Here is an 11533-nt window from a genome sequence, read left to right on the forward strand (position 1 = left end):
GGGCTGAAAACAAGAGGATCACTACAAGTCCGATCTACATAGTGAAACCCTGTATATCCTGTCCTAACTTAAAAAAAAAAAAAAAAAAAAAAAAAAAAAAAATTAAAAACTTCAAGCATTAATAGAATCTTAATATCTTTCTATAAATACCATATTTATAAAGTATTCTTGTCCAAAGTTTAACTTGAATTTATCAGTGTTTAGATTTAATTTCCAGTTTGCGAGAAAGATACAGGGGATAGTGTAACAAGTTAATGGACACCATAAGGAAACAATCAGGCAGACCTAGAAGGTGGGGTAGCACTTTGGCATCTCTTCAGAAGGTGTGCAGGATGAGACAGAGGGCAAGGGGTTGAGGATGGGCAGGGGAGCTTCAGAGGTAGAGGAAACCTGAGGCATACAACAAGGAGAGCAACTGTGATTCCTGATTGGATCCTGGCTTGGGGTAATAAGAAAACACAACTATAAAATATCTCTGGGAGACAATTAGGAAATTTTGAATAAGCGTTGAGTATCAGAAATACTGTTACTGGGTATATAATGGAAAATCAACAATTTTTCAGGTATAACAGTGCTACTGCAGCAACATAAGAAAAGAGCCTCCTTTTTTAAAAGACGTGTGCTGAAAATTTGGGGATGGAAATATGGTGTCTAAATGCTTTGAAGGAGAGTAAGAAATAGAATAACGAACTGATAAATAGAGTTAACGACAAAATAGTGAGACCCATTGGGTCTGGGCTGTGGATCTATGGGTGCTGGCGCACAGTCCTTCCACTTTCCTCTATGGCAGAAAATGTTCCTAAGATAATGTTTATAAACAATAAGCTATGACGTTCTCACTGAGCTGCGTCCCAGGAGCCAGGCGCACCTACTCCACACCTGTCAGCTCCAGTGACATGCCCGCCCCCACCAGCCCCTGCCAGCTCTCACCTCGATGAGGGCCGCCTTCTCGCGGTCCTCCGACCGCTTGGCACTGTCCAGCTCATCGTGCATCTCCGAGAGCTGGTCCTGCAGATCCCGGATCTCCGTCTGGTGCTGCTCCCGCTCCATCTTCACCTGGAAGAGCCTGGCAGGAGAGGCAGCCGTCAGACCCTTCACCCTTCTGACCTGACTGTGGGGACCCACAGAGAGAGCTAAGGCCCCAGAGCCCCATCTCCGTCAGGGAATGCGCTGACCAAGGAATCGCCAGCCTGCTAGGGCCTCTGGTAAGAGTTAATCCGCCCAAGACATCAGACGAGAGCCCAAACCAGCAAAACGGGAAAGGTTATGAGAACATCTTCTCCCCAAAGGAAAACGCAGGAAGATGAGAAAATCACACACACACACACGTGCACGCGCGCGTTGTCAACACCCAAGCCACTACCCTCACCATGCCCTGGCATTATGCTGTAGACCAAGACAGTCAGGACATCATGGCCCCTGGGGCTGATGCAGCTTAGGCAGGTTTCTACAGCTTGGGCAGGGCTAGGGAGCATGCTCACATCCAGTCACCTGTGCACCACCGTGGCCTCGTGGCCTCAGCAGCGACACCAGCAGGGCAGAGTGACCGCGGCTGACTGCGCTGCCAAAATGATCCAACGGGGAAAGGCTTGCAAACCTCCGACCCAAGCCACATGTGAAACACCTTTAACTTTTTAGCTTGAAAGTTCTTTCCTAGACCCTTGACTTTGATTTGTTTTCCTAACTTATTTTCTGAAATTAACCCCTATGAAGGTTTTATTTTCCTTATTTTTAAAGTTTTTGTCTTTTTTGTACATGTTTGTAATACATGTAGTTTACAATCTGAGGGAATGCTTATAAGCACATACTAAAGCTTGCTTCTTTTTAAACCCCTTTCTGCTTGCTCCTCCCCCTCCTCTATCCCATTTTTCATTCATGTTGAGATGTCTGTCTCACATTATATAAGCTTTACATTAACTGGCTTATTAGGTTCCTGTACTTGGTGCACTTTTATCCAGTTATCTCCCCTTCCTGTCCTCCTCACTCTGTGTCCTGCTCCATTGGACCACTTTTTCATTATCAACAAATGTTTTAAAAGCAGAAACTCCACCAGCACAATCACAAAGATTGCTGGATTTGTATTACATAAAGTCTTAGTTTCTCTGAATTTATCCCTGAGATCTACTCCAGCTTGACCTCTCATAAACGTGTCTGTCACATCCACAGGGTGTCACAGCATGGTGCATTTCAGACTCTTGGCCAGAAACTTTAACAGAATACAGTGGCAGGCAGCTTGGGCCTGACATGCCTTCTCTGCTGACTGAGGCCAGCACCATCCAGGAGAAAATTCAAAGCTGGGAGACCAGTGAGCCCATGATGCATGCTTGGTAGAGGCGGAGCTGAGGCTTCTGGCCTCTGTCCTCAAGTGCCTCCTCTCAGTGTCCCCAATTCTGACCTAATTTCCATGAGATCCACTTTAAGGGGCAACACCTTACAAGAATTTTACAAAGAATTTTAATAACTATCCGCCTTCCCATAACTGGCTGCAACTGTTACCTACTTCACAGCATCACAGGGACGAGAGGGAAAGGAAGGGCATGCAGTCTCAGGAATGTCTGGAGGGCTGCAGCACCAGGACTAGAGACCTGGCTGCAAGCAGTACGAGGACAAGGAACCTGACCGCACGCAGTACAAGGACAAGGGACCTGGCTGCACGCAGTACGAGGACAAGGGACCTGGCCGCATGCAGTACAAGGACAAGGGACCTGGCTGCATGCAGTACGAGGACCCAGCAGGGCAGGGCTTGGTCACTCACTCTTCCAGGCTCTTCCGGAGCTCGGCCTCGCTCTCCTCTAGGCGCTGCTGCAGTGGGGCGCTATCTTCCACCCGCCTGTCCAGTTGGCTCCGAAGCTCCTCCAAGTCAGCTCTCAGGCGCTCTCTCTCTTTCTGTATGTTCTGCTGGTTCTAACATGAGTAAGTCAAGGTGATGTTAAAGTCCTTCCACTGCATGTTCACGTGACTCCATGGCAGCCCCCTTCTGCACTCCGAGGAGCTCTTTTCTGCTGCACTTACTGCATTGAATGTGCAGTACTGACTCACTATATTAAATGACTTAATCAAATTATACACCTAAGGCATAAGAGTATAGAACTATAAAGAACATCAAATATTTATGTTTAATGAATTGATAATACTCCCAAAAAACATAGTTGAACTACTGTATATAGTGGGTGGCGCCAGACCCTGGATGGATAGAAGGGGAAGGGAAGGTCGCTGCTGGCTGCTTCTTGCTCGCCCTGGCACGGACTCCTTCTCCTCTAGAACGTGCCCCGGCCGTGCTGCCCAGGCTCGGGGCCAGTGAGCTGCGGGCTGATAGCGCTACGAACCGTGAGCTGAAGTAAACGCTTCCTTCTTTAGTCTGTGGGTGCCAGTTATCTTGTCCCAGCAACAAGAAAGTATCTAAGGGCCAGGGAGAGAGCTCAGTGCATAAGTGCCTGCCTGGCAAGCACAAGGTCCTGAGTTTGATCCCTAATTAATACCAAAACAAAAAAGAAAGACTACCCAAGACAGATTTAAATGTATAAGAATGTTTACTTTTTAAAAATTCATTATAGTAAAAGACACATTGCTATCAACCTCTTCAGGATATGCCTCCTACTCTGACCACGCTTATCCCATGGTCCTGGCCACTTCCTGGACCTGCTCCAGAAGTCCTCTTTTGTGAGCATCTGTACAAAATGTGACGAGAAACGCCGTGAATGCTGGTGGTGAGCAGAAAGGGACACCTGTACACACAGCATAGTGCACCTTACGATCTGGCGCTGCGCACCTTCCAGTTTTTTTCCCCAAAGTCAAAATGACCATGAAAGGTAAACATTTTTAGTAAGTGCAGGACACTGAGGCAGCCATGACAAGACACTGTCCAAGCAAGCAAGTTCCCTATGCTTTGGTTTCTTTAAAAAAGAAAAAAAAATTCTTTGGATAGCAGCAGCCAAGTACATAGGAATGTACTCAGTGCTTAAAGGAATGTTTCTTTTGGAGGAAAAAAATTGGCTTCCCTTCACCTGGGCATCCCAATGTACTTAAAATATTATCTACCAAGACTGAAACAGAAAAGGATAAGAAGAAAATCGGATACCTTGACCTCTAGTTGAAGCTGCTGCTGAAGTTCAGCCACTTCTGAGGTCAACTTGTTTTTCTGTTCCAGCAAATCTTTGACTTCAGATGAGGAGTTAGTAGTCTGGGATTAAATGCAAATACATTCTAATTTAAATATCCATAATACTTTAGCTCAACCCTCTTCCCCCAAATATAATCCGAGTTATAGCACACGAGCACAACACCACCTTAAGACTCAAGTCAAGTACCACCTCCTACAGAACTCTCTGAATTCGCAGGCAGTCGGTCACGCCGGGCCCTGGGCCGGTGAACCTTATCTGACATCATTTACCAGTCATGGGGGTTATGCCATCCGACTTCTCAGTATCACTCCAGGATACAACTAAAATTTGGATGAGTGATGTATTTGTTAGAAGTCCTTTAAGTAAGTACTCTGTAGGGTAGTATGAAATATGAGGGTATTAAATTTAATACAGGGCTGGTGAGATGGCTCAGTGGTCTAAAGCACCTACTTAGAACAAGCTTAGCAAAGCAAAGGGACCGCAGTTCAATCCCCCAGCACCACATGCCAGCCAGCCCCGCCCCCTGGTGGGCTGAGCTGGCCACACACACACACACACACACACACACACAAATAAATTTTAAAAAAATAAATAAATTTAATACAAGCAAACTTTAATAGCTTCTCCTTAATAAAACCTCCATTTCGGTCCACAGAAATCACTGATTAAGTCAAAAGTCAGCAACAAAACACTTTTGTAGGTAAGTTGAGAGAGAAATATTCATTTTTCTTCATCAGTGGCAGAACGCACTTTAGCTTCAGTGTTTCTGAGCAGCCTGAGAATTTCTACCCCAGATTATGCGCGGGGAGGACAGAGCCACATTTCAGTTCCTCTTCCTAGCTGCAGAACCCAGCACCACGCCTACATTCAGTGAAATCTCAGTTAATGATTTCTGGAATTCCAGTTCTAGTTATGACAGAGTACTTGACCTCAGATTTACTCTCCCAGGAAAAGCCAGGAGAGCCTGACAAAATATGTAAGATAACTGCAGGCACTGACAGGGCTCGCTGTAACCGGGCGTGTGTGCGCGCTTGGGGTGGAACGCAGGGCCTCACACCCACAAGTCAGGTGCTGTGCTGCTGAGTTACGTCCCCAGCAGGATTAAGATCTCTGAAAAGGGAAGAGGTTGTGCTCCATCCCCCCTGGGCTCCCCCGACCACACTCCCAAACCACAGTATTTGAAGAAAATATTTGGAAATTACTAATTGAAACAATAAAATATCAGAATATCCAAAACCCAGAGTACTAAAAACACCCACAGCGGGCAAGGTCACAGAACGATGAGACTGTGATGAGGCTACGCTTCACTGCTGGACGAAATGAAGAGCGGTGCATCGCCTGGGAAGTCTAGTCGCTTCTTACAAACACAAGTGTCATCGCCATGAGTCCCAGCAGTGACGTTCCTCAGCACGGCACAGTGAAAAGGTCCACTCGCACAGAAACCTGCGCGTGGACGGTTACAGAACCTTTGCTCACAACCAACAGTATTTGAAAGCAACCATGATGTCTGTAGCAGGTTAATGGATAAACTGTGCAAAGTCAAGCGATACTGCTCAACACTGAAAATGAGTGGGCCACCTATCGCACCATTAAAAGGCACAAGAGAAACGCATATTCCTAAGTGAAAGCGGCCACTAGGAAGGGCTGTCTGATTCCAAATTTATGACATTCTGGAAAACGGAATTTCAAGACAGCAAAACTGCTCCACGTGATACTAGGAGTGGAAACGTCACCGTTTATTGAGCCAAGCTGAAAGAAAACGCAGAACCAAGGGCAAACTCCATGTGAACGAGGGACATGGGCCACAAGGCTGGTTCTGCGCAGGTCCACTGATGACAACAAATGGACTGCTCACTCTGGGGGAGCCACGTGGGGGCGAGCACATGTGGGGTCATGTGGAGACAGTGCTTCCATTCGCCCTTCTGTGGACCTCAAGCTTCTCTGACAAACATGTCTGTTAATTAAGAGGGAGAAAACTCCCAATGGAAAGAGGCAGCTCCCTGGTGCAGGAGGCAGACAGTGTTTAGCGACAGTGAGCAGAGAGGTCTCAGGGTTAGGATCCTAGGGAGGGACAGCCCCACAGAAGCAGCGCCAAGACCCTAGGAGAAAAACATCCCTGGACCCTTGCATGGCTCCTAGGCTGCCTGATGATCAAGGAGAGACTCTGAGGCCGGCAGCACCAAGCTATAAGGAGGCAAAGAAACCAACAGAAACCTCGGACTGCACAAAGCTAGGGGGCACCAGGTTCCAACTCAGCCAACAGTGAGAAATCCTGGTGGACCCTTCGCCATTCATTTAAGACCCAAGAAAAGAATAAGGGCAAAATTTAGGTTTTCCCACTCACGAGCAAGGCCTCAGACAACCAAGCGCATGGGCTGAAGGTCACCCCTAGATCATTTAAATGACTAAAAACTCTCCACATTCTTGAGAGATAAAACAACCCAGGACAGGAGAACTTGTCACCCAGAGATGACCCAGGCACGGAAGTCAGCAGATAAGAACTTCAAAAGAAATAGAGAATAGTTTTTAAACAGTAGAAACCATGGACAAAATGGATGTCAAGATGATTTTCCACACACACTTGGACTCCACAAACATAACAACATGGAGAGGGAGTGGGGGAAAGAGACACATGTATGTATGAAGAGGATGGTTTGGACAACTGTACTGTGGATTTCTGCTGGTCTACAGAAAGGAGTAGATAATGCTTAATATATTTTTTTGTTTTTTTCAAATTTTTTTTCTTTTCCTCTCTTTCTTATAATTGTTTTTCTTTCTTCTTCCAATTCTGTGTGCATATATCTGATAATACGAACAACTCATTTGAAGACAACACCATGCAATATGACAAATACTGTCAGATTCATATTATTTTGTTTAGTGAAATTCTGTATCATTTGTAATTTTTTCTGTTTAATACTATTTTATACTCTCTCAAAAAATAAGAAAATTAAAATAAATAAAGTAGCAATACCTGAAAGTGAAGAACTCATTAGATTTAAAGAAAGAATCAGCCTTAAAGGAAGATAAGGGAAATTCTTTTTATTTTTTTGAAGATTCAAACAAGATTAATAATTTGATTTTTTTTTTTTTTTTTGCAGAACCAGGGATTGAACTCGGGCCCTTGTGCTTGCCAGGCAAGTGCTTATGCTACTGAGCTGAGCTGCCTCCCAGGCCCCAGATTAATAGTTTGAAGGGTCAATAGAAAATCTACAGAATATCTGATGCATCAGAGGTGACACACGCATTGCGCACACCCCCAAAGCCCCCAAACACACATGCCAAACATGTGGCCACATGCACCAACAGGAAGCACAAGGTATCCAGGTTTTCATCCAGAGCTCTAGACATATAACAAGAACCTGAGAAAAGCTGAGAGAATATGGACAAGAAGCAATATGCAAAGAAATAATGGCCAATCATTTTCAAATCTAATGAAAGCCAACAACCTATCAATTCAAAAATACCAGGAACCTCAGGTAAGATAAATACATGAAAAGCCACACTTAAGCACATTATAATTAACTTCAAAAAATTGATGACAAAATGTTCCAAGCAGCCAGGAGACGAAAGACGCCTCAGGTCCAGGACGACAGGAAGACAGAGCCTGGCTTCCAGGGGCCCCGAAGGCCAAGAGACCAATCAGTTCTTCTAAAGTCCTGAAACAAAACAAAACTTGATTGCGGACTTTCCTCAAAAAGGAGAACAAATGAAAGACATGATCAGACAAACACTAAACTAATGTACTGCAGGATATAATAGGAAAATTCTCCAGGATGGCAGAAAAAAGGCCTAAGTGGGAACACTGAGGGACCAAGGCTGCAGAGCACCGGGGGACCCTGCTGGAGGAGGTGGAGAGGAAAACAATGAGCAGGAAGCTCAGGCCGGCGTGGAGAACACCAAGAATGCTAGGACGACATCGATACATGGGGTACAATCCCAATCAAAATTCCCGAAGGTTCTCACCCCCTCTTGATGGAAACCGACCCTTGATTCTAATGCCTATGTGGAAAAGCAAAAGACCTGGAATAGGCAAGGCAATCTTAAAGAAGAATAAAACCAGAAAACAAACATGACAGTACTAGATTTCAAGGCTTATTCTAAAGTCACGGCAATTAAATCTGCATGGCTGTCACACAAGGAGAGGCCAGTAGACTAGCAGAGGCGAAATATTTGAGAAAACGGAACAAGTGGAAGCAGAACGCACCGCGGGAGGAGGCACAGCGTGAATTGTTCCACTTTCTAAAACCACTGGCAACACTGAAGGGCCAAACTAGGATACGTCTAATAGTGACTAGCTATGTCCCCCCCCCAAATCACAAACACAACACTCCCCATAGCAGCTTTTTTCCCAGTAGTCCCACTGGAAATGTCCACAAAGAAGACACTACGGTGATTGCTGACACAGTGGGAAACTCCAGATCAATAAAATAGTTTCCGGGCAACAACAGAAGGGTATCTCACTGACACGGTGTGGAGGAGACGAAGCTGCATGCGCGAGAACACAGCCAGCACCCCTCACTTAAATAAATTCCAAGAAAGGAAAACCTAAGAAGATGATAACCTCCTGGAAGAGAGGGCAGGACTCTGGAGAAGCCCAGGAAGCCGGGGTGGCAGGCATGCGGCTCCTGGTCTGAGTGGCATTTGATGGGTGCCAAGTGAAAAGTCCACTCGAGTGTGCAGTTAGGAACTGTGGGACTGACCGTGTATTGCACCCCAATAAAACAGCGTGAAAGTAAGTATCTCCTGAGGACACACCTGTGACCTGAAGTTGTTGCACCCAAAGCAACTCAAAGGGACTCCTGCTCTGTTACTGCCATCGAGGTTGTCACCCTCACTCTGCCTTCTGCCTGTGCCCATAAGCAAGCAGTGAAAGTTTGGGGTTTTTAATTGTTGTTGTTGGTGGTGGTGGTGTGTGTGTGTGTGTGTGTGTGTGTGTGTGTGTGTGTGGAACCGGGGATTAAACTCAGGTCCTTGCACTTGCCAGGCAAGCGCTTATTCTACAGAGCCATCTCCCCGGCCCGCAAGCAGTGAAAGAAACGTGTTTTCTAAGCTAAACTGGCTTCTTAATGTTGCATTTCTGTGCTGAAGAGAAACATGATCAAGAGGACAAAGAGAGTCTATTAGAAAATATCTCTGATCGGAGTATGAATATTAACAGGTCTCATTTTTCTTCTTCCCTGGAAATAACAGTATTTGGCTAAAATCCCACCGTAAAGTGCTTAGATAACCGCAGATAGGTGACAGGAGGAGACAGACAGGCATCAAAGCGTAAGAGGCAGCGTCTTGGCTCGGATGTCACGCAACCCAGGTGCAGGCTGTGTGTGATAAAACCTCCCTCCATCCTCGGCAGTATGAGAACCGAGGAGCAAAAATGCAGGACTTGCAGAGTTTTTTTGGCAAAATGAGAAAGATCCATTGTAGAAACCTAAGTCCCACCCGGCAGGGGAAACCGTACATGGTTCTGTCCCCCAACAAAACCCCTCCTGCTTTGCCATTTCCTGAGAATAGGGAATCATGTCCCAGGCACCAGACAGATAAAGCTCCAGAACCCCCGCCAGCAAATAATCAGATGCAGAACGTGAGCCGGAGAGAAGGTGGTAAAAGCCCAAGGGCAGTTAAAGTCAGAGCTGCAAGCCAGCCTCGTGCCGTGTTCGTCCCTGCTCGGCCCGGCAGCAGCTTCCTAGCAGCCCTCCCTTCCTCCAATCTGCCCTCCCGCCAAAAGCTAGAAGAGAAGCAAGAGTGTACAAATGTAGTAGGCAGACGCAGCCGTGTCAGCGCCGCGCCATAGCCCACCCCCTGCTCCGACACGGGAACGTCTCATCCGGTCGCCATTTCCTTCCTACCTGGCTGCTCCTGCCACCCCTGATGCTATGTGCTGGTGACATCAGATGACCCCAGTCCTGTCCCTTCGTGCTGCTCCTTGACCTTGAGCACCCTGCCTTCCGTCTTCTCACAGAGAGGTCTACCATGCTTTGAGACACCATTGACAAGTGTCACTGTGCCAGGGAGGCTGCTCGGACGTCCCCAGGGTGAGCTGGCTGTCTAGGCTGTCACCACCACAGTGACAGCTGTCACATCAAGGCCCAGGGCCGTGCTCTCCCTGAGAGCACTAAGTAAGCAAGAAACAGAAAGCAGAGATAATTTGGACTGAAGAGTTCTAACCAATAAGCAGCAAACTGACATTAAGGGCTAAGTAGCCCTCCTCGCAGGAGCAAGGGGCAGGAAGGCCCTAGGAAGCCCGGCGGGACTGTGGAGTGCTAGCTCCTCTTTCCCGCCATGCAGAGCTCTCCCAGAAGGGAAAGGAAGCTACACTACCAAGACCGCGTCCTGCTGTGTGGCACAGGATGGAGGAGCAAGCATTCAGCTCCCCCCTCTGAAGTGCCGTGTGGCTTCAGGCCACAAACTGTGCTGGCCCTGGGAGGTCAAATACGAGATCGCTGCTCATTCAACCAAAACATCCACAAGCCCAACTCGTGCTCAGCAAGTCCATAAAGCGGGCAGCTCAGGAAGAGCATTTGTGACCTCCCCACTCCTCCCTCCCCACACGCCTGGCTTCACCAACTTCGGTCTTCCTTCATGGTGGTGATGGAGGTGGTTGCTGTGGTTTGTGGTTTTTGGAGATGGGGTTTCACTACATAGTCCAGACTGACCTTGAACCCACTGGATCCTCCTGCCTCAACCTTTTAAGTGCTGGAAATCTGTATTCCTTCACACCTGACCTTCCCACTCCACCCGAGCCTGCTGACACCCACATGAGCCTGTAGCAACCTGAAATTCTCCACCCATACGTTAGTTTCGTTCTTCCTACTTTGATCTTTCCCTTCTAAATTTCACTATTTATCATCCTATTACATTTATGTATTATTTAAATATCTTGAAACATCTCTAAAAAAAAAAAGTACAAATTCAAAGTATTGGTCAAGTACCCCTCAGCCAAGATGCCTGACACCAGAAGTATTTCAGATGTGGGGCTTTTTTTTTTTTTGGTAGGGGTGGAATATTTACATATACATAGCAAGATATTTTGGGAACCCGAGTCAAAACATGAAATTCGTTTACACCCTGACACACGACCCAAAGGTAGCTTTACACGGCGGTTTTCCCAACTCTGCATGAAATAAAGCTTATGCTTTCACTATGACCAGCCACATGGGATAGGTATGGAATTTTCCACCTACAGTGCCATGCCGTACTCAAAGGTTTGGATTTCGGAGAATTTCGAATGTGGGGGGCTTAGAAATCCAACCTCCAGCACCGTCCTCCAGCTTCAGTGCCACTCACTGCTGGAGAAACGCGCTACTCGCTGCTGCACACAGATACACAGAGACAGCACGAGGGCCCATCCCACAGGACACTCTGCCTGCACAGGTCCAGCGCACCACAGGACACTCTGCCTGCACAGCTCCAGC

General features: G+C 46.9%; 1 protein-coding gene across 1 annotated transcript in view; it reads right to left on the reverse strand.

The window, feature by feature from the left end:
• The window catches only part of Cgnl1 (cingulin like 1), a 123637-nt gene that overhangs the window by 68083 nt on the left and 44021 nt on the right, over nt 1-11533 (reverse strand). The window contains exons 5-7 of the mRNA XM_023712661.1: nt 4079-4180; nt 2756-2904; nt 931-1066 (exon numbers count right to left, since the gene is read on the reverse strand). Of these exons, the coding sequence (XP_023568429.1) occupies nt 931-1066; nt 2756-2904; nt 4079-4180 (387 nt within the window). The remainder of the gene's footprint in view (nt 1-930; nt 1067-2755; nt 2905-4078; nt 4181-11533) is intronic.

This window comes from Octodon degus, unplaced genomic scaffold (assembly GCF_000260255.1).
Source record: "Octodon degus isolate 3935 unplaced genomic scaffold, OctDeg1.0 scaffold00026, whole genome shotgun sequence".
NCBI classification, from domain to species: Eukaryota; Metazoa; Chordata; class Mammalia; order Rodentia; family Octodontidae; genus Octodon; species Octodon degus.